General features: G+C 44.2%; 1 protein-coding gene across 1 annotated transcript in view; it reads right to left on the bottom strand.

The window, feature by feature from the left end:
* Positions 1-11,176: 11,176 nt before the first annotated feature.
* Positions 11,177-24,214, bottom strand: part of LOC116849393 (ubiquitin carboxyl-terminal hydrolase 3-like) — a 16,548-nt gene continuing 3,510 nt past the window's right edge. The window contains exons 2-6 of the mRNA XM_032826520.1: positions 16,328-16,475; positions 15,121-15,928; positions 14,659-14,901; positions 14,128-14,321; positions 11,177-13,735 (exon numbers count right to left, since the gene is read on the bottom strand). Of these exons, the coding sequence (XP_032682411.1) occupies positions 13,573-13,735; positions 14,128-14,321; positions 14,659-14,901; positions 15,121-15,928; positions 16,328-16,475 (1,556 nt within the window). The 3' untranslated portion in view covers positions 11,177-13,572. The remainder of the gene's footprint in view (positions 13,736-14,127; positions 14,322-14,658; positions 14,902-15,120; positions 15,929-16,327; positions 16,476-24,214) is intronic.

Genomic DNA, 24,214 nt, shown 5'->3' with positions numbered 1-24,214 from the left:
TAATAAGAAGTCGCGATACGGTCCCCGATGTGTGCGCGTCGCGCATAAGGGTTCACTAGACTCGATTTTCACTGTATTACGCGGGGATGCGATCGCATATCGATGTGACTTTATGCCAAAGCAAAACACATCCGGGCGTCGTCCACGTAGCCGGAGGGGAAGATAGTATTTTTTATTATTATTTATCTGTCAGAGAAAGGAAAATGTTATGTTAATAATATTGTATAAGTTTCTCTCTTTCATTCACGCGCCCTTATTTACTTAATGGCCGCTCCTTCTTTTGGTTTGGACAACAAATTTCAACAGTTGATTACCAAAATAACACTTTGAACCAGAACAAGAGAAAGATGAGCCAATGTAGCTTTTAAAAATTTGTAATATTTTTCCTAACGCCTGATCAGATTTGATTGGAATGTGCCAAAAGGGGTTCTTTCGGATTCTTTCGATTTGCGCTAAGGAAGAAAAGCGAAATCGACTAAATTTGCTTAGACGCACAAAATTTCTTAGGATTTCGTCGATTGAACAAATTATTCAATTGCTACGAGTAATTATCAATTGAACCAATGATTGCGGTTTGGACAGCAATTGCGTTGACGTAACGTATTTTTACGCTCGCGCATAATTTATTCAGTAAACAGGATATTTGTCTGAACGAAGATAACTACCGATTTTGTCGGCAAGTGCGACCACTTTTTTCAGTGTATCTGTAAAAGTTACCGTTTATTTCGAATGAGTTCGGACACGACTTTTTCCCCTTTTCTGGGTATAAGTTTCAAAAAGTCCTCTCCCTTCTTTTACTTATTCATTAAGCAAGACATTATAGTTATTCTATCGGCATCGATCAAGGATCTTACAGTACACTCTCGTATTTTCCTTTCCGACGTTCTTCCTGCCTTTTGATGGAGACGGCATTTTGCGTCAGGTGTACCGTTAGACTCGCGCGTATGTAGAGCGCTCGCCCTCCGACCTCCTGGACGTCGGTTGCTCTTACATCGCAACCGAGGTATCGATGTATACCGGCGCTTTTATCCGTTGGCTCAAACCAACGAGCAGCCGCTTTCAACACCGTGCCGCCTTCGTGATGGCTTAATAACCCGCTTTTCTGCGACGCCAAGTTGCGCGGTAAAAAGGGACCAGGGTGAGAATGGGACGAGAGGGGGAGGGGGGAGAGAGAAAAAGAGAGAGACAAAGAGAAAGATACAGGGAGAGAGAAAGAGAGAGAGAGAGAGAGGAAGAGAGGAAGAGAGTCGGGAAGGAATTCCTCGGAGTCGATCCGCGGTCTCTGTTTGCAGGTATTTGTTCGACGCGCCTTATCCAAGCGCGGCATCTCTCTTTCTCGATGCTGTCGGCGGCAGTGGCGTCGGCGGCGGCGGCGGCGGCGGCGGCGACGGCGGCGGCGGTACATCGATATCGACCGCGGTATGTAACACGCAGCCCCGAAACAACATGGCCGGCGGGTGGATCTCCATAACGAGCGCGGTGACTTGCACATCCGACCCAGAACGCATTAGCCGTATTTGCATTTAATTGCCGGTTGTTTGTTTGACGTCCGCGCAACCGGCGGAATTAGGAACAGTCGGGCCCGTAGGAAGGGGTACGAGACAGGGGGGTGGCGGGAATGGTGGACCGCAGAGCGCATCGTGCACCTTGTGATCTGCGATCCGTCCGCGCGATCATCCGTCAAGAGGAAGGAAGCGTCCGCGCCCTTCTCGTGTATTTATCCGCGCGGGCGCGCGCGAGTCCGCCACTTCCGGGCGATTTTAATTCGAATGAATCGATATAATCGAGAAGATCGAAGAGACAGAGAGGATTCACCGTGGGAGAAACAAAGTATCGCTGACGGCGTATATACTTGCGATTCGAGACTGCTATTACTTTGAAGCATTCGAGTGAACTCTATCCTGGACACGTATCGAACACTAAATATATCTTTCTGATTATGAAACTAAAACAACATTATATGTGCTTATGTAAGAAGAACGGAACTTGAAACTAAGAGGACATAGCGGAAATGTTCAACAATCGGCACTGCTTGCGGGTACTCGTTAATTTTCGGCACCCTTTCTCAGATTTTATCAGACATTAAGGTGTGTATAGGGATTTATTAATTTTTAAATATTTACCTTTTTAAATATTTACCGATTACTATTTATTACTTAATACTTGACAAAATCCACGAAAGAGTGTCGAAGATAGGCAGAATGCCGGCAACCAGATGTTTGCCGTTATTTAACGTTCGCTATGCATCTAGAACAAGACCCCGGATTGTATAAGAAAGATAATAGAGAGGAGAGAGAGAGAAAGAGAGGCAAATAGCACGATTATTAAGTCGCGTTTTCCGCGTTATCAGCCGATGGCCTCTCCGAGTCTCTCGCTCGCTCGTTCTCCCAGAGGCATCCCGGGATCGCTTACGATTACGGGGACGCACGTAGCTCGTCGGACGTATAACGGTAGATCGGGTATATAGAATCCTAACTGAATCTCTTCTCTCGGAGGATCTCTTCTACGTTCGTCGCTCTCCTCTCCCTGCCATCTCGGCGTCGACCTACTCGGCGAATGCCTCTCCTTCGCTCCTTGCTACGCGTCTCTTTCTAGTTTCCTATGCTTCTCTCTCTCTCTCTCTCTCTCTCTCTCTCTCTCTCTCTCTCTCTCTTCCAACCAGTGCGAGAGAGCATCGTCTTCCGCTCCCTTTCTCTCTTTCACTCCCGCGTCGTTCCCCCTCGCCTGTCTCTCGGTCCGTCTCCCACTTCCGGCGGCCCCACCCGCCGTCCCTTCGGGCAACCAATCCCGAGTAAAGTTTGTTACACAACTCGGCGAACTTTCGAAAATGGTCTGCCTCCGCCAAGTAAGCTGTTCTTGGCTCCCTCGTTAGCTAGACTTTCCTCTTTGGCGTGGCGCTCTCTCTCTGCCAGAGAAACCGCGGCGGATGCGGCGCGCGCTCCACCGCACTCTCCGCCGCGCAGTTCCCCGCAAAATAGCGTCTTCGCCTTCCTCTCGAGCTCCGCACCGTCGAGAGCTCTCGTTCGTCGGAGACGACGAAAAATTTCTTTTCGCGACCTGGCTAATGGCGCCGACTGCACCGTCTCCGTCGGAGGCACGCTCGCCTGCACGGAGCAGCGGAGTATCGTAATTGGCACTTTGTAATGCCGTGTTTTCGCGCACAACAGTATGGAAATATTTTAATGTGTTTTGCGAAAGTGCACGAGCGCGAGATCGAGAGGCACAAATCGCAACGCAGGTGCATCATACCGTGATGCATTCCTGCACCTGGCGACGCGTTCTTGCGTGACGCCTTTCTCTAAACGGTGCATTCTGCGCGATGCGCGCATCCGCAGGATCAAATCGGTGCACCGCCGTGATCGGAATAACCTACGCTCTTCTCATGGCCGTTCTTCGCAGTCACCCAACTCCGTGAAACGGCGCTGAAGGCTTCGCTATTTTATCGAGATCGCCGGCTGGCGTACTTAGTCGGTTCCTCGAGTAACGCATTCATTAACGCAAATATCCGTCGGATGCATTAAGCGCGCTTGTCGTAATGCGCTCGTCGTATCGCGGAAATTGCGCGTCGACGCAATGCAAATTGCTCGTCCTTCGTGCGCCTCCGAATGCGTCTCTCGAGCTTATCACCCTCCTCCGATTAGCTCCTCCTAACCCGTTCACCGCGTTTTACCGATCTCGTTGCTCTTAAACGGTTGCAGAAAGACGCGAGGTATGCAAAATGTCTTTCTACATATTTTTCCATCGAGTCTTTTCGTTTGCAATTTCTTAAGTATTTTTGGTGCTTTACAGAACAAATCGATTCCTTTTAGAAATAAAAATATATCAATCAACTTTAATCAAACCTGAGCCTCAATCAAAGAACGTTTTTGAAGACATAAAGTATCGTTGCAATGGAAAAAATGTTGATGACATCATATGACTTCGATGTTGCGCACATGAACTCTGTATGAGATATATTAGATTAAAATAAAAGGTAAATAGGTTAAATAGCTAGTAATCTGACATGGCCAGGACGTAACTATGACATTATCTGTGAATATTAACGTGGCGCTTTAAAAATTCCCGCAAGAAAATATGTACATAAATGTTGGATAAATTCCTGTTTCTTCATGTCTAGTGACAGCTGCTTGAAATTAGTCAGCACAAATATGAGACACGAGATTCGAGATAGATGCTGTTTCATAAATAATCATAAAGCACGGTGGAATAGAATATAATCTTATCTAGACTCTCTTTGTGCGCGAGCTCTGACGACAAATATCGATAAAAAGTAGTACTAAAATTCCACGACATTATATGTGTAATCGTGACATTGCCGTGATAAAATCATATTATAAAGCAGTCCGAAGAACTTTGTCCTGGATCGCGTGAACGGATGTCATTGGATGCGCGTCCAATCTAGTCGTCCCTCCGCCCTCCCCTCCCTTGAGAACAGAAATTATTATTCTTCTGTTTCTCACGCGACAAAAGCGCGACCTGTCACTCTAATAATACGTACAATTCTGTCAGCTCTGGTTAAATATGATTTGAGGAGCAATTTTCAGACAATAACATCGTGTCAGTGCACTATGAAAAACGATGATCCCGCAAATGTCTCCGAAATAAACACTGTCAGTCCCACATCTTTGCCAAAAGGTGCGCAAATGTCATTTCCGTTCTGAAATCTTCGCTGATTTCTTTTCGTACGTGCGATCACACATCGTTTAACGTAATGAATTAACGCGTTGGCGATTATCAGGTAACACGTGATGTATTACACGACCCGAATGTGTAAAGTAAAATCACTAATACCTGGAGTATTCAATTCTGGATATTCCTATTGTTTTAGTCATTAAATAGGGATATTTAAACTTTCCACATAGAATATATGTTGAAAGTTTGAATATTTGTAGGAGGTATCCAATAGTCGGCACTCGTTACAACACTCACCAGTTTTCGCGGCATCCTTTGCTTGGATCCCTTTAAACGTCAAGACATGCACGAGGATTTATGATTTATTAATTATTTATCAATGAAAATTTATTATTTATTTATCCGTTCTCTTTTAAATCCTCAAATCAAAAACAGCGTGCCGACTACTGGACATTTTTCCTCTATTAAAAGTCCAAAACTACAGGAATGTCCAGGGTTAAGTTTCGACATTGGTACTTTTATCTTAACCTCTATCGTTCCGTTCGAAGTGTCGAAGTAGTCTAACACTTAACCGACCCGGATCAGATCAGGTAATAAGGGCTACGTCGGGTGCTCAAGTGTCCAGTTCCAGCGGTTCCAGCGGGAGCTCGGCGTCCGATCTGAGGCGGCGTCTTCAGGACTTGCCGTCGTCGGACGAATTCACTCCGCTGGCCGACCGGGTGGCCGCGCTCGGTCGTCGAATCAGTCGGAAACGCGAGCTCTTTCTCCGCCTGCACGGAGCGGCGAATCGAATCGAGGAGAGCGACGAGTGGGAGGAAAGGGAAGAAAGGGCCGGAGCCGAGGGTTCCTTGGGAGTGCTGAGGAGGCCGATGGACGCCCGAGCTCGGAGGAGGGCGCGTGTTCGCCTGGGAAGTTCGCGCCTCGACGACAAAGCGATGGTGATTTCGCGACCCGTCGGCCCCCTCAGAGTTACCCACTGCGACAACGACGACGACGAGGAGGACGAGGGGAACAACGACGGCGACAACAACCACGACAAATTGAATCCCGTCGGGTCCACTGCGGCCCGATCGACTCAGGAGTGCGATTACTTGCGATTGCCCGCGATCGAGCCGATACTTCGCCGACAACCTCGACCCACTTCCTTGTCCGAGCCGTCCACGGCGCGCTTCCCCCGTCGCGTCAATATCGAAACGCGCGACGTGTCCTTCGTGCCTCGCGATAGCTACTCGAGATCGGCCGATCTGCGATCGGTGTCGCCGTTCTCTTTCAGCCACGTTCGGCCCAAGAGGAGGATCGGCGGATACCGCCCGACATCAAGTGTCTTTCTGAGGAACTTGAGCTCCAGCAGCGAATCGGGGTCCGTCAAGGAAACGAGTCACTGTCATCCAACCGCCTCGAAGATCGGCGATCCGATCGCGACTTTGGAATTGTCCTCGCCGAAGATCAAGCCCGCTTTTGCCGACGAACCCACGAAGAAGATGCCCATCATGTCGGCGCGGAATGACATCACAGAATCGATATTGCCGAATCTTCTGCCTTCAACCTCACAACGCAGCGACGATCGTCAGATTCATCGAGACGATTCACGACGCTGCACCGAATTCGAAGACTCATACAACGAGGAAGAAGAAAGTTACCTTTCCCGTCTCATCACGTCCGAAGTGCATCACGACAACGTAGAGGATCGCCGATTCGACCTCAATTGCCCCACCAGGCGACTCGATAACGGCTTTTGCAAAGCTTTAGAAGATCATTCTTCGGAAATCGTCGAAGAAGACATTGTCACGAGAGAGACTGATGATTCGACACGCTTGACCGAAAGGATTCCAAACGACACCACGGAAGAGGCTCTATCCTCGCAGACTTCGGAACCATTTGGGAGCGAAGATCACAGTCAGTCGTTTCACACCCCGAAAATGTACCGGCAGAAAGAGACACTTTCCAGCGAAAGATTCCAAAATGACACCGACGTGTCGGATAAATACGATGACGACATTGCGACCAACGTGACAAACGTGCCCATGCTCGCGCTAAATTCGCAAGACATTTCGTGCTCGACTTCGGCATACAGTCGAGAGTGCTCCGCAGTGCAGCCTGTCGACCCGCACGAGCTGATCGAAGCTTTATCAGTCGTATCCCTGCAGCAAGGAAAGGATCAGAGAGACCACGTCAGAAAACACGAAGATCATCGCGGAAAAGACACCTTCGATACATCCTGTAAAGTTTCGTGTCCTACCGTAAAAGGAGAAACGTGGCGTGTACCGAGGCCCTCGATTTCGCAATCGCCTGGAAGAGCTCTGTCGCGTGTTCCTTCCAGAATACCCGTCAGAGTCTCCAGCAGTAAGATCGTATGTTCCAGCAGCGCGACTAAATTGGGATATCGCGCGACTTCAGAGAGTAAAATCGTGAATTACGAGGAAATAAAACTCACTGATCCAAATAATGTTCCGACTGAGGTGTGTAGAGGTATTGTTCCCCGACAACTAGATGTCAACTCGTATTACCGGATCCATGAGCAGGATGCTTTGTCGAGATCGAGAAATGATAACATTGAAGTCACGATCGTTGAAACACGTCCGAACACGTTCATGTTTAAGGATGAGAAAACGGAATGTGAAGTGAACGAAGGCGAGCATGCGAGTGTACCTTCTTCAAATCAGCTGAGTCCTCAAAGTGCTGAACTTGAAGGTGACCTGCGTCGCAGAGCGCAAATTCCAGTCGAAAACAGACGTGGCGAGAAGAGTTGCCCGCTTGTGTTCTGTCCAAGTGAAGTAGTTTTCCTCGGCAATCGAGGCTTCTCGATGGTTGATGACGACCTACAATCGCGGTCAGATCGCAGCATGTTGCGGAGGAGCGCAGAGACCACAAATGTCATGAGCGCTACCAAATTGTCATGTCTGTCAAGTTACAGAAACGACGTGAGCCGGTCGTCTCAGGTGGAGTCGGCGAGAAATGTGAGGGAAAATGTCACTTGGCGAACAGAGGACGAGTGGGCGTCGAACAACGACGAAGAATATCCTGAAGACGAAGAGGACAAGGATCATTGTGGGTCGTGTGACGACAAACCGGAAATTGTACACTTGCGGAAGAGGAAGTGCTTCGAGTCGACAGTCGGAAAAGCGTGTGACCTGTCTTCGAATCGATTGGCGATGGAGAAAATCGTTAAGGAGCAAAGAGTTGGAGACGACCTGGAACCTTGGAAGGACGAGTCAAGCTTCAATCAAAATCCAGAGTGGTCAAAGGTCGCGCAACCGGAAGACTCAGTGTTCCAGTTGCGCAAGACCCAAAAGACCTCCAGTTTCGCCGCGCAAATATCCTCATCGATGTTGAACTTGAGCGACGAGCTGAAGAGGAAGAAGAGGAAGAGCCAAGAGCGCTTCCCCTTTACGATCTCAGAAGCGTCGGTGGCGCTCTCTTTCAAACGCGAGAATACGATCGATTCCCAGATGCCCGATAAAGACTTTCGTGACGAGAAGATGGACGACCAGCTGAATGAGAAGACCACGCGTCAGCTGAAGATGCACCCGAGCATAACGAGACTGGCCAACGCGGGCTTGGAGGATACCGTTGCGGACATTCTGTACTGCGTCCAGCAGGATCAAAAGGAGAACGAGTTGTCCTCGAAATCCCGGATAAAGGGTTTCATGCAGGTGTTTTCTCCAAAATTCAGAAGAACGAAACAACGAAGTGATATTCAAACCGCAAAGCCGGCTGAGGTCATCTACAAAAATCGAGCCTGCCAAGTGGACTCCAGAGCCAACAGTTGCTCGGAGTATTCATCGGGTGAGGAGACCCACAGAACGAATCGCGACAAATATTCGATCGTTCATCGCGTCGCGAGGTCGAATCCGATGCTCATCTTCGGGGGGAACGTATTGAGGAAGACGTCGAGTCTTACAGCGATTTCTCAGGATCATCCCTATAGGCGACACGATCGGGATGATCTGTGGGTTCGTAGCTTCAAGGAGGCTCCCTTAGAGGTAATGAAAAATAGCGAAACGTTGCGAAAACAAGATCAGATGGACGATTCGAAAGATCAATATTCGATTTTTCTTGCGAAAAACCTTCAGTCCAACAAAGTATCTGTGTCGAACATTGATCGTGGTGATTCTCCGGAAGTACAGCAACAACAACGCGATGCGCTGATTTCTGATCATGTAGCATTATCAGTGGGAAGAGGCAAAAGAGATATCGATGTGGACATTAGCCCTGAAATTGACGAGATAGAAGAAGTCTTGTCTGGTTGTCTCTGTTTGAGGCTATGTTGCTTAATTACGCCGCCTAAGCATCGGTTATCTATAAGGAAACAAGTGCCATCTTCTAAAACGAAAAAGTCCAGTTTATTTCTGTGGAAAAGAAAAAAGTAATTTTATATTGCTCGTTAGCATATTCTCTCTTTTAAAAGCACTAAAATAATCTGTAGCTTTACTTTATTTTTGAAGAATAGACTTTTAGTATATTTCGATACTTTTAACGATAGTATCAGCAACGGGTACTATAGTATTATTGAGTAATCACGGAGCTAAATGCGACAATATCGCCTCTTCATTATCCTTTGAGATAATACCGACTGTTGGTCTCCACAATACCTACTCATTATGATTCTACGCGAACATTTGACGTATTTTCTACGTGATGTGTATACACAGTTGTTTTTTATATATAGATAATGTAAATTATATAGAATATTGCAAATTATATTAAAAAATATATATACAAAAAAGAGTAGTTGCATTATAAGATAGTTATCGTATTTGTTTCGAGTATTAATTATAAGTGTAATATTTGAATTTTTTTATAACAAATTAAATGACATTTTCATTTCATTATGTGACAGTTTGGTAGACTTAATTCTTTGTACATAAAAACATAACTAGAAAATTCTTTAACATTGCACTTTAACATTGTTTAAGAAACAGCATTTATAAATTTTTACACCAGGCTTTTAAAGGTTGATTAAAAATATACTTTTCTTAAATTTTGAGCCATACGTTCTTCCAACGATTACCATAGATCACTCATTATCTACATAGATGACATTTCATACGTAATTTACGTTTTGTCCACACGAGAACATAAAGTATCAATTTACGCGTAAACTCTAATGTGAAAATCTGTATGACTTCATTTCCTAAATACAAATATCTAAAATACATCTCACAGATATCTTAAAGACATTTGAAATAAGTAAGATATCTTTTACATATATGCCTCTAACCCTTATAGAAATATCATACTAAGAATCATTGATAATTACTTATTTTCAGTATTAAAAATACTGGATAATAAGTAATTATCAATGATTCTTAGTATGATATTTCTATAAGGGAAGATGTCTCTTAGATATATATTTTGTATGGATTAGGACGTCCTCAAAAAAAGTTATTTATTAATTTTTAAAAAATTAATAAAAAATATCCACACAAAGCTTAACTTTCTTACAAAATCGCATTAAAACTGTGATGCCAATATATATCTCTGTATTTTCTAAAGCACTTGATACACACATAATAGTAGAAATTTTATTGTAAATAAATCGATTCTAAATGGATTCTCATCAATTTTTTCAAAATTTGTATATCACTTTTTGAGAACATTTTTAAATAAGAACCACGCAGCATCTTTAAATAGTTAAACCAAGTATTTCACTCAGGTATTTCACATTTACTTTCATGATGTTATGCGATGGCGTATATCTCTTCTTTGGGATCTTGAAGCAGGAAATGAGGTATCGTGAGTATCAACAGTTAGTTTTTTTTTTTTAGATGATAATGAAGAGATAGTATTGTCGCCTTTGATCGCTTACGTTGCGGGTGTCATCTGCAAAAATATTATGTTTTACTCTTAAGTAATCTAAATATCATTACTTTCGGTATTGTACATAGAATTGCAATTAGAATTTAATTGAACTTAAGACTCCTGAACACTCGCTGCGGCCATCTTGGGTTATAACGTTAAAAGCGAGAAATAACACATTGAAAATTCTTACATACTTTTCTCAAATAAAAAAAGATCTGTATGAAAGAGAATACTTCTGATCACCTAAGCATACTTATAAAATACTCCAGAAACTTTTCCCTTGTCAGTCACAATAAACAGCCGTAAAATTAATGTGACATGTAATCTTTCTCTTTAACCTTTCCTCGTGATTTTGTCACCTCCATTTTACGGTTATTTATTGACTGTCAAGATACTGATTTTCCTGTTCCTTACGTCATCGATTCCAAATTCTACAGTGAGTACTCAAAAGTCTTAACAATGACTCTATGTAATTATCATTTATTATTATTTATGAACTATTGCAATGTTTAATCTCTTTTTGGAACTATTTGCCAGAGACATTGTCTCGAATCTTCGAAGATATTTGCTACATGTAGTTTGGTAAAAAATAAGGAACTACAGGTGGCCAGTAATTGGTTAAAGTATCCTAATTAAACGCAGCACGCAAGGAATTAGGATACTGGAAATACTTGGGGCGATGATCGGGCGTGAATGAACGATCAGAGAGAGCCTCGATGGCGCACGATCGAAACGCTCACAATCGTCGATTCATGTTCTTTATTTATTCGCCGTTCGTACATACTTGTTCAATAATATTATTTGCACGCTTACTTCCGTCATGTTTCATACTTGAATAAGAGTCTTTGCCGAAGATGCGCATTATCGCAGTTATCGCCTTAATAAAACGTTTCTTCGCTACGCATTTAACTTATTATCATTATTATCGTTATCATTATAGAAAAAATAAGTCTTTAAATAATCACATAAGAGTCGTCGAGTCTTTCAGGACTGGAAAAGGGTTTTCGGAGTAGTATATTGAGTAAAATATACCCGCGAATAACGAGCAACTATTTATGAGTGATTTAGCATATATAAAATATATGATATATGATATATGACACCTATAATATAGCGTATATTTTATATATGGACTTGATTACATTTATAGATACATATTCCAAATCATCATATGCTATTTGCAAATATATTTTATCCAAAATCGGATTTAAGGAGAGGGCGAGAAAGAGGAAGAGGACAGAAGGATCATATGTATATGTATACATATATGTATGCATGCGTGAATGCGTGCAAACGCACACATGTGTATGTGTATGAACGCATACACATACGTCGTATATGTATGCGTGTGTATACGTGTGCATGCGTGAGTATTCGTGGATACATGATACGACGAAGGAACGGAGAGTGAGATGAAGAGATGAGGTGATGGGGTGATGGGGGAGGAAAAGGATGAAGGGTGGCTGGTTGTTTGAGAAATAACGTTGTCAGCCCTATACGGTATTTGCGCTTTTCAGCTCCCTCGAAACAACGATGCCGCGCGCGCACGCACGCTAAGCCTAGAAAAAGATCTATCTACCGAGAAGACCAGTCGTTTTCGCGTTTTAGGACTACACGAGGAACGCGATTACACGTTATTCCGCTACCGAAGAGGGCTTTAATCGATTCGATCGGGGGGCAGCGTGAGGAGCCAGGGAGGGGAAGGTAGAGGAAAGGGGAAGAGGGGTAGGGCGGTCGACGGCCGCCGAGTAAGAGCGTAAAGAAAATCGACGCTAAAGGCAATGCGTTTCCGCGATCCACCTCGAGCGTTCTCTCTCGTCTGTCTCTCTATCTCTCTACCTATCTTCCTTTCTCTCGCTTTTTCCTCTCTCTCTCTTTTTATCCCCCCTCTCTCCCTCTCCTTCTCTCACTGTCCCCTTTTCGCCGTCCCCGAGAAAGGAAGGGAAGGTTCGCCCACCGACATATACGCTTCGCATACAATCGCGCGCCTCCACGTACCCATGCGACCACATGCGTGCTACGTACATTGACACGATACGCATGCGTGCTCGACGTCAATCATACACCGCGCGACATACTCTCGCCTTCTTGTTCGCATCTTCGTTGGGCGCGATGCGCGATGCCAGCTCGAGCGCGTCGACCGAACGATCGGCGTGACTTCTGCACCGTCCACCGCGCGCGACACTATTCAGCTAGAAAAATATAGAATTTACTCGCCTGCTTTCCTGCGCGAGAGAACCAAGTCGATGGGGGAACCGTGACCTCTGAGAGAAACGAAGGGAACCGAGGAGGAGCGCACTCATCGTAGAGACACACGACGCTCGCTTGGTAATCCAACAAAAATGCAAATGTCTGAAACGAGGAAACGTCGTTCGATCCGCAGCGAACGACAGGACGGAGAGGCCACGGCGTCCCTGATACAAGGAAAAGACGTCGTGGGTAAGATTATGGAAATGACCTGTATAGCGATATATACGCATGCTCGCGCGCCGTATTAGTCGATCTCCCTCTTTCTTTCTCTCTCTTTCTCATGGTACACGAATATACGAAGCTGTTCGCTACTTCGCGGACGTCGAGCTAATTCGGGATCTACCCGATTTTAATTACCTAATAAAGCACGAGGAGGAACGCGCTCGAGCGATTTTTTATGCGCGGCACAATTATATCTCCGACCGGTTACTCCAATCGCGTTTCAAAGGTCGCTCTCGCCGCGAGTCAAAACGCGATAGCGAACACGGACACGAATAACGCTTCTACGAGATTGTACGATTTGGCAACGGTGAGCAATCATTTATCTGAATAATATAGGCGATAAGCGGACGAAGCTTCCTCTTCCGATCTCAAAGCGGCATCCGAGATGTGATCCGCTGTGATTTCTGCTTGTTCTTTCCGCTTGATTCTATCATTCTCTCTCTCATTCTCTCTTCCCTTCTTTTTCGCTTTTTCTTTCTTTCTCTGTTCGTCTGCTTGCACCACCCCGCGATCGAAATTCGTTCGCGAGGAACACGTTTATTTCTCTTTCGTTCGTTCCACTTCATCGTCGTTATCATCATTATCATCATCGTCGTCTTCTTCATTGTCGTTCTCGTCATCGAGGTTCTCACCGCCGGGACGCGGCTTCTTGTCAGCAAAACGACGTCACAAAGGGGGTGGAATGGAGAACTCCTTCCGTACGTAGAACAGAATGTAAGGCTTACACTTTGCAACAGACTCTGTACTCGCCGGCCGCACGGAGCTGTCGTTAAAGTGGAACCACTGACCGTCGTGCACAGCGAAGGCAGTGTAGTGGCCGGTACCCGCACTGCAATGTGAAATTTTATGATGTAAATCACGGTTCTGTTTTGCAGAGAAAAAATTTAAATAATGACAATAGTCTTTTCATCACAAATGGAAATGTAGCGCATCTATACAGTATCTTAACACGAAATCTTGCCTTGAAATTGAAATTTTTGCGATCAATACGTAATGATCAGTATGCAGTTCAATTATCACCGGTATGTTCGAAAAAGAACGCTGGAGGACGTTTTTTTAAAACGTACAAAGATATACAATTGTGCTGCGTTATCTTATCAGATATGAGTGTGGCACGTGATAGTTTGTTAGCACGAAAAAAGTTTCAATATGTTTTCCTCGCGAGCGAGGGACCGACCAGCCGGTCGGCCTGTAATTAGAAGCGTTTGTTTAGGAGCGTACCCAGAGCCGTGGTGTACGATAACGGCAGCCAAGTCGTAAAGGTGACTATTCTGAGCGCCCAATCTCGTCCCGGTCACGCCGCGTACGGTGAACGCAGACATGTCGAGAGACTCCATCGGAAAGTCCACCTGCGTGTCCACCTTCGAGCGATAGGAATTACACCACCTAAATCTTTTAATGTGAAGGCACAACACCTGTAAACAGGCGCAACGTGAGCGTCAACCGTTGGTCGAGTACGATGTCAGACGTGTTTCTGCTCGATCGAAAGCTCCTTTCTTTTCGGGTCGCGTTCGTTCATGCAAACTATATCGAGCGAGACACGCAGGTTCGTGAATGTATTACGTTCATTAAAATTAGAACACCATAAAAAAATATGTATACACATATTTATATATCGCTCATGTGTAAACAAAAAGAAAAAATGTACATATTCTTTCGATACGAAACAATTATTTCGTTGAAATAAAAGTTTCAAATTCGTGATTAATGTAGGTCTTATGTAAAATTCCCAGGTATTTTTGAAACACTCACGTTAGGCAGCCTGTGTATCCAGAACCTCTTGGTGGACCTCTGCTTGCCCATGCAATTGTCGCAGAAGTAGAGCTCGCTGTCAGCCAGCTCCTCGACCTTGAAGAATCTCGTCAGACTGTAAGTCAGACTGCATACTTCCTCCTGTTCCTTCGTCCGTCTCTGCAGTCTGTCCGGTATGTCCAGCGAGAGATCCTGGAAGGGCTCGTGCGTCTTCGAGTCTGTACGGCAGTTCATGCAGTGGACCTGCGCGAGGAAACGCGATCCATAATTCGTCCGCGCTTCTCCCAAGAAGAAAACGAAGAAGAACGTGATTTTGGCTAGCGGTACCGATCTTTTTTGAGAGCACAGAGATTCCCTTCCTGCCGCTAGAATCGCTCGAAAAATCTACCTAACCTTTTGCGTGCATTCGAGGCTCTCTCTCACTCTCTCTCTTTTTTTTCGGAGCAGGACTAGCAAACTTACCACGCTAAGAAGAGTGCCGCCGAAAACGGCAGTAACGATGCTTTGTTTGCCACGCAATCCTAGAGGCTCGTGTCCTAGTCTGGGCAGCAACTGTAACAGCTCGGTGTGCAGTCGGTCGAGCATGTAGGTGAGAAACTCGTGAGCGTCCTGCTGCTGGTAGCCCCGAAATCTCGGCACGACTTTCCAGATAGCGAGGAACAGGCACTCGGGCGATATGGCCTGGCCGTTGGAGCCACCCAGACTCAGGCCCAGCAGTACCTTTCTCAACTCCTCGGCCAACAAGGCGTCGCTCATGGACATCTCCTTGGCGCGACCCGGTGTGACAATGCGACCCCGATGCGTGGGCGGTTCCAACGACGACTCGTCGAACGCGATGCCCTCCAAGCACGGCATTTGCGTGAGGTACTCGCAGAAGTGGCTGATGTTATTGAAGGACTGCAACACCACGTTCATGAAGCAGGTGTTACCGAGGTTTCTCAGACCGACGACCTTCTTCTCTTTGGTACTCTTGGAGCTGCGCCGCTTGGTCGCCGGTCGATTGTCCGCGCTACTGGCGTCAAGAGCGTGTAACCTCTTACGCGCAGTCCGCGGCCGTAGGTTTCTCACAACCACCTCCGCCTTCCACAGAGCGTCCGGGTCGTCGTTGTCGTGGCCGACGTCGTCGCGTCTCGACGACGGCGTTGTGGGCGGCGACGTGTTCCAGCTCGTCTCATTTTCCTTGTGCTCGTCTTTGCGGAAGGTGATACGACGTATCTTCTCGATCTGCCCATTCGTAGTGTCGTTCACCACGTATTCGTCGCAGGTATAACTGGAAATCAAGCAAGATATGTTGCAGTTTTTCCGCATCTTGAGTCGCGTGCAAATGATTTCTACGTTTACTCGTGACAGTGAAAGCGCGTGTCGATCGGCGTAGAGTGAGGTGAGATGAGGTGAGGTGAGGTGAGGTGAGGTGAGGTGAGGTGAGGTGAGGTGAGGTGAGGTGAGGTGAGGTGAGGTGAGATAAGATAAGGTTAAGTTAGGTGAGGCGAGACGAGGTTTGGTTAGGTTGGGTTAGGTTGGGTAAGGCGAAGTGAGGTAATATTTTCGCGTGTCTCGCGGGATCGAAAATTCTGCTCTTTGAAATTATACCGGTTTCAATTGGGGGAGAGGGAGATACGCCCAGATGGTAGCATGCGACGGTGAAAGCGGAGGGGAAACGAAGACTCACCAGAATACTGCCAGGTTCTCACAGTCTATGCACACGCAGTGCTGAGTATTAGTCTCGTAGTGCTGCAGCGCGTGGCCCGCTACGTACCGTCCGCAGTGCACGGCTCCGCAGTGCAGACAGAGCCAGGGACTCTTCTCGGTGCCGCACACTATGCACGATAATAATACGATTCGTAAATAACATTCGCAATGCAGTCCTTCGATCGATGTTGTTGTATTAACAATCAAGTGAGAGAGCGAGAATGTCACTCTTTGTAACAAATCTGTAGTCTTTATGTAAAAAAAAAAGAGGGAAAACACTTTTAATGTGTTAACTGCCGCATTGAATACAACTATCGATTGAGATATTGAAGATACAGTAAATTAATACGCTTTTTGTTTTCAATGCAATATTTTATGCCTTGTTTCATTTTTTGCTCTCTGTCGGTTGTAAAACCAACTGGTTTAAGTGCGATAGATTTTACTTTATAAATAACTTAACACATTATAGATCATGTGCGGTCAACTTAAGATGAAACTTAAGATGACAATAAATTTTTATCTGTTAATAACTTATTATCTGTTTTCAAATTTTATCCAGCATTTCAGATAAAACTTAAAAAAAAGAACAGGGAAATATGTTAATAATACGCGGTAATATCACGTTGCTAATCAACAATGATTAAAACGGCATTCAATGTATCAAAGGTTGAATTCTGACGTGCACTCAAAATTAACCTAATGTTTCATCGTGATGCATCTAAAAAATTTCTTTCTAAGTATGGTGTATTTTTCTATGTGTAAGTTACGGAAGCTGATAGAAGCTAAAAAATGTTGACGGAAACACAGTCCAATGAGTCTGTGTTTATCATGTCTGTGTTTAGTTTATGATACTTTAATCGTTAAATGTCAATGTGCGTACGCATCAGCCCCCCGTCTTATGGTTTCTAAGATAACTAGGGACAAGTGTATATACATACATACACACACATAAGCACATACAAAATAGATATTGATAGTATTTTTATCGTCAGCCAGAGATCAATACTATCTTGTGTCTCATATATTTAACATTAAATATGGCTCTCTCATTTGTGTATTTCTAATTATTATTACCATTGCGTCAAATTCCATCTAACAAAATTGGACATGTTAAATTACGGGTTTCCAGTGATGCTGTTTGGAATGTTCTTCAACGATCCAGTCAGCGTGATCGACAACCATCCAGTCGCAGGTTGTAATATATCTGGTGGTTGCGAAATTGCGAGTACCGAGTCGGCACCACCATCGTGTCGTTTCGGCTCGTCTCAGCTTACGTAATTCTCGAGAGAGCGCGTAAAAGCGGGATGCGGAGGAGAGTGGGGGTTCGACACACCCCCTTCGCAGCCGATCGATCGCGAAATGTCTCGGAATTCCATCGGGTTTCGGATTCCCCGGCGTTTTCGTGCTTCTTTTTTTTTATCTCCGACCACTCGAAATCTCTCTTCGGGTGGGGACATCGTGTTAATTAAGGCGCCAAGCGAGGAGCGCTTCGATGAGGTATCTTGAATCATTGAATTTTGCGGCGGCGGTGGCGACTGTGTGTATGTTTGAGAGAGAGAGAGAAAGAGAGAGAGAAATGCTCGAATGCGGCGACGCGGACGCGACGATAGAAACGAGTTATTTCGCACCGATCCTCCCTTGTGTCTCGCGGAATACCCTGTAAAGAAATTTGCGATATGTCGATAGCGCAGCACATTCAACCACCTATTTCACTGGGATTGTGTGAAAAATAAGAGATTTTCAGAGTCTGTTTAGAGATAAGCGTGACATGCAAAATACGAACGAATTAAAGCACAAATAATTACAAAGCTCCAAAATTAGAATCATCCATAACGGGAGAGCTTGAATCGTGTGACTCAGGGCAACGGAAGGTGTAAATCCGTCACCGCTTTGCATATGCAAAGCATATGCAGGCGGATTCACGAATCCACATCGACGATCGGAACTCGGATCCTCTCTCTCCCTCACCCTCTTCTCTCGTTCTATCTCTCTCTGCAATCCGAATCCTTCTCCTCCAGGCGGCCGATTATCCGGCATTCGCGAGCAGTAGTTGTAATCTTACACGGCGTGGAATGAGAGAACGAGGCGCTCCTCTTAGAGCGAAGGTGAAAAAGTGCGAACGCATGAAAAGTGAAACGGCGACATCAAAAGTGGAAATCTGATCTTGCCGAAGGTCATTTCTATCTGTGAGAGTGGCCGTTTTCGATGCCTACGTGGGAAGCCTTAAGGGCCATCTATAAATGGGATTGGCAGTAGGCAGTAAAATGTAAGCAGTAAGCAAATTGACCAACCACAGTCGATTATACTTGCATCTACTGCCAATCTCATTGTAGATGGACTTTTAGACGGTGCGGCTCTCGGTGAATCATTCACCATGAGAATCTCCTCGACGAAGAGTTGCAATTGAAAACCAAACGATTAATTTTTTAGTAGAAGTAGAAATGAATTCTTTTTAAAAAGGGAATATAGTTCTATTAAAAAAAAAAACTTTAATTTTTTATGAAAAAAGTTCTTGAAATTTGCATTATTGCATCTTATTGCCGTTTAAAAACTGATTAACTTTTCTTGTTCGATTATTGTAACTATTAAAAAAATAGTAGATACCGTTACGACACGAAGTGCAAAATAGACTGTTAAAAAGATATATTTTGCTAAGAAAGATAATAAACTCTGGTAGAATCATAGTACATTTTTTTTTAATAGCACATTTATATTAGTACATGATATTATTAGTACATTATTTTAATAGCACATTCTTGAATTATAAATAGTATATTTAAAGTGAAAAAATAGTCAATTGTTGCAGAATGTCGATCTATTCCTTTCGACAGAATTCTGCAGTAATTTTTACTATAAAATTCTTTTTGGACACGTAATGTGATTTAGAGACATTTGTTTGTTCTGATCGGATTTAGTCAGCTTGACTCCCACATGTTCACTAAAGAGTTAAACGATAAAATTTCGCCCGAAGAAGCCACTATACCATTCTCTCTCGCAGCAATCGGGAAACGAACTAAGAAACGCGACGCTCGCCAGGTATCTCGAGAACGAGAACTATTTCTAACGTAAATGCTAACTATGCTAATTTTCAGCGGTTTAACGGACGTGAAAATGACCGTGAAATGTAAAACGACGACGATACGCGAGAGCCGATTGCGCAACACCGATTCGTCGCCGATTGTGATTTTTTTCCTCTTACTCATCGCCGATAAGACGAAAAATAGGTATGAGCGGAGGTCTCGAAGAAGACGATTTGCCGGAGTCGCTTGAACAGTGCGATTCACAGTTCGAACGATTTAAATCATCCTAAACGTCGCCTGACCGATAGCCATCGTGCTTCCAGAGTTTCTTGTTGGGATACGGATCAAGGGAGAACGTCGCAGGGAACACCATTAGCCTCGATATCTGCTGGAAAATAAATCGCTGTCGCTGAAACGACGCGGGTGGCACGGAGTGTCGCGACGGACTTGATGCATTATAGTTTCGTAGATAACGAACGGCGTAACGAGATGCGTTATCAGCCGAAAAATGTCTGAAACTTTACGGCCGATTACGTACACGACGTCGCGTTCGTTCATTCAAAGTGGCCTTCTGCTCAATCAAACGATCCGGTAGTTCCCTGCATCATCGTGGCAACTATGACAGCTATACGAAAAAAAACTATTCAGTAGAATTGACTAACAGCACCATAATTGGAATAAATCTTCTCGACTCAATTTGCGAACATTACACGAAAAAATATAATCTTATTCTTAGCGGAATCCTTTTATATATGACTGCAAGAGGATTCTTCCAAAAGGAAAAAATTCTAACAATCAAAAAAGAAACTCGAGCTGGAAGGTGTTACTTTCTGTAATCCTATATTCGAATACAGAAACTCTTACTGAAAGATTAGTTTTCTCTTCTAACGAGGGGTAAACTATTAATCGGAAATCTATGAGATATATTCTACCTTTTTTATGAATATTTATAGTAGAAATTTATAGCATAGTTATTTGTAACAGAAAATGCCTTCTTATGCTAGAAGACATTTCTATTAAGAACAAGACTTGTACTATAGATGAAAGATGAAATTTCTCTAATTTTAAAAATACTGTGTTAAAAATAGAGTATTTTCGTCTTGGTTTAGATTCGTCTTGATTTATTTAATGTCATATAACAGGATTTCAGTAAAAATATGATTACAATTTCTGTATATATGGAAACTAATATTCCAATTATCAAAAGAATATAATATTATAATATATATTATTTTATAGTTTCAAAAATATTATTAAATGAAGAGAGTTTATTTCAATTTTGTGACATTGTTGACGAATACTATTGATGTATTTATTCTTCTACATATAATCATATTTTTGATCATATGCAATACAATCTGTCAAACTTTGAACTGTCATAATTTTACTTGTATGAAGTCAATATTTTTGGGTATATTTTTTGGACAGAGATGTATAAAAGCTTCAACAATAAGATAGTAGAGCAACAAAATTAAGATTGCAAATAGATGTGAGTTATTTTAAAGTAAATGAAAAAAGATTCCTTATAAAATAAAAACAAATTTTTATAAAGTCGAAAAATGTTTTCTAATTAAGATATTTAAATAACAAAATTAAAACGGAATTTTACTAAGAACATATATTTCTTGACAAAATCTTGGCGTTGTAAAATTTTAATATTTATTAACTTTTTGCAAAATAATCTGTGACGCTACTTTCAAAACATCAATTTTGTTATTAAATCTGTGTTCTCATATTTTTCTTAATAATTGCGCTAAAAATGGACTTTGAATAGTGAGATTTTTTTTTTAATGCATGTAAAAATTTCAACCTTTTGATAGTTTTGATTAAAACAGACTAGCTCTCCCTGCGCAAATCTTACACATCACAAACTTGGCTGAAACTCACAATTTTTTTAGTAAATAATATAAAACAATTTTTAAGTTATCAACAAATTAAGAAAAACGCAGAAATTAATATCTATACGCGTTTGAAACGTGATAAAAAAATTATATGACGCGTACAATCTTGAGTTTGAGATCTAAAAAAGATTTCAGGTGTGCACTGCTCGGCTACTTCAAAGCGACTAACAGTCAAACTGCGCCTTTGTATATTCTAGACAATGAAGTTTTTTCAAGCATGATACCATTTTCCGGAACCTTTACGAAAATTGATGTGTGATCAAATATTCGTTCGACTCTCATACAGAGCCAACGCGAAGGATTATTTATGATTTATTTATTTATTGATACAGTATTTTTCCTATGTATCGCAGACGCGAGGAGAATTGGAACAACAACGAAATCGTATTCTTCGCCAAAGTTTAAACTGACTCTTCGGTCTCTTCATCGCGCAAAACAACGGACTGGCGGGCACACGCGGTTTTGCGGTTTTTCGGTCGCAAATCATCGATGTCGGGAATCGGCGACGTACATGGCATCGGTGCGAAAATCCGGGAAGTATTTCTGAGAATTGCATCAGCGTGAGGAATTAGGGAGCGCGATCGTCGAGACGGGCGTCAACGAAGGCGCCAAAAATCGAGTCCTGAGGCCGTATTTTGGATGTGTATTCGAAAACTGAGTTACGCCTTCTTAATACCAAAACTGAAACAGCTTTATACGGAACTCTCGTGTACGAAAAACTGAACTCGAAATAAAAAGGGCGTATTTAGCGTTCGGATACGCATAAAAAATACGATACGTGGTCTCCTTTCGCGGGAGAGCCGGTGACCGTCGCACGATACACATACGCGATACACATACGTCGCGAGGAAACATGGGGAAGAGGAAGTATTCGCGTATTCGAAGAAGAAACGACTGTGTCGAACGGCTTTCTCTCGCTTCATCTTGTCCGCAGTTCGGCTATTTCTTTTCATTTCAGTAACGAACGATTCGATTTCGTCACGCCTATGAGATACGATGATGACGACGACAACGATGACATAGTCGTCGTATCACCAAAGAGCCGATGTTGTCGACAAGATAATGCGTCACAATCAAAACGGAGACGCAACGTGGTCGGGAGTGACAAAGAGCTGTGTTCGACGAAGGGAGCGCGAAGAGCTTGCTCCAGGTATCGATGCACTCCGCTCGCATTTACAGAAGGATCCTTGTCGCGTTTCCGTGTTGTGCTCGAAATGCACCCTCGTGCAAAGCCGCCTTGAGGACACTTTGTTCCGTCAAATATATCGTGTGCGGCATTTCACATTAGCTCGCGGTTTTCTCAATAAAGTGACGTTCGCAATAAAAATGCCAAAGGTGCCCGATGCTCCGGGTTCAAAATATCCGCGCTGGAGCAATGTCGGAGCGTCCCCAGCGTTCTCGCAGTGAGCGGCTATTCGATTAGCAACGACGGCGCGATTATCGATTTTGCAACGTCGTGTAGCCGAAGGCAGCCTGCACCAGCAGCAGCAGCAGCAGCGGCCGCGGCAACAGCAGCGACAGCGTAGGAAAAGCGGCGGAAGAGGGGCGGCGGCGCGGACGAGGGTCCTTTTATAGTGCGTAAGGGGCGATACTTTTTTTCTCCCCCCGCCCCACCTCTCCCCCACCCCTTCTCACTCACTCACATACGCATTCTCACTCACTCATATCTACGCTCTTTCTTTCTCTCTCTCTCTCTCTCTCTCTCTCTCTCTTTCTCACTCACTCACTCACTCATTCTATCTTCATCTTTCTCGATCTCTCGCAGCCGGCGAAACGCACGCGGCGACTATCGCGGCGCGATTCCGCCGAAGCATTTAAATCGATCCGCCGGATACGTCGCGATTCGCCGAGCGTGAACCAGTCTCTCTCTCTCTCTCTCTCTCTCTCTCTCTCTCTCTCTCTCTCTCTCTCTCTCTCTCTCTCTCTCTCTCTCTCTTTCTCTCTCTATCTCTCTCTCTCTTTCTCTTTCACGACGTTAATCTGGAGGATGTATTGTCATTGTTGTCGTTCATGACACAACGAGGATACTTAGAAAATTATCGATATCTTCATTCATTAAAATATTATTCGAGCTAAAGTGACGGCCAGATAAATATTGAAAAATATTTCCTCTCTCTCCGTCCCGAGTGACTCTCTGATAAGGCAGTCATGGAACTCGATTGAAAAGATGTAAAAAAATTGGGCAAACATTATTCTCGTTGATTTCCATTAATTCTGTGTCATATCGATGGGCAATTTCGACAGAATGAAGCTACCTCGGACTGTTGCGAAGTAATAAAAAATGAGGCGCTTTACCGATGTTAGTCAGAAAGCGCCGACATTTTTTAATATGGCAGCATCGGTGGGCATCTTCGGCAGATGGCCATGACGGCGCGAAAGCACTCGGGAGCGCCGAATCGACCGGTATCGCCGATAGCACCGCGTTGAGTAATCAAACGTCCACGGGGGAAAAGTACGCGTTCGTCCGTTCGTCCGTCCGTCCGCTCACTTGCCCGCCCGCACGCTCGTCGGGACACTGACTCATCGCCAGTGACGTATCTACCTCGCCGTACACGATACTACATATTGTACACACGTGTGTGTGTTGCGCGCGCGCGCAAGAATGTTTTGTGTGTGTGTCATTCCTCGTGGCAATCTTTTATCCCGTCTTAACCTATGATTCTCTATTATCTGTCTCGTTACGCTCAAATATCTAGTTATCTCTCGTGTGTTACAAGCCGTCTGTCATCAAACTCGTGCGGCCGAACGATGAATAATTGCTACTTATTCGACAAAATAAATGCAACAATAAACACGAATACGCTTCGTTCAACTACCGTGAAAGGAAAACGGCGAGTGGATAAGTTTGGCGTTCGGCGCAAACGTCCGGGCAATCCCACATGCGTCTCCCTTCCCCTCTCTCTCTCTCTCTCTCTCTCTCTCTCTCTCTCTCTCTCTCTCTCTCTC

Source organism: Odontomachus brunneus, unplaced genomic scaffold (assembly GCF_010583005.1).
Source record: "Odontomachus brunneus isolate Ranch 3 - 2012 unplaced genomic scaffold, Obru_v1 Obru_scaffold_114, whole genome shotgun sequence".
NCBI classification, from domain to species: domain Eukaryota; kingdom Metazoa; phylum Arthropoda; class Insecta; order Hymenoptera; family Formicidae; genus Odontomachus; species Odontomachus brunneus.
Note: the sequence above shows the minus strand (reverse complement) of the source record. Positions and strands in the feature narration are given on the sequence as shown.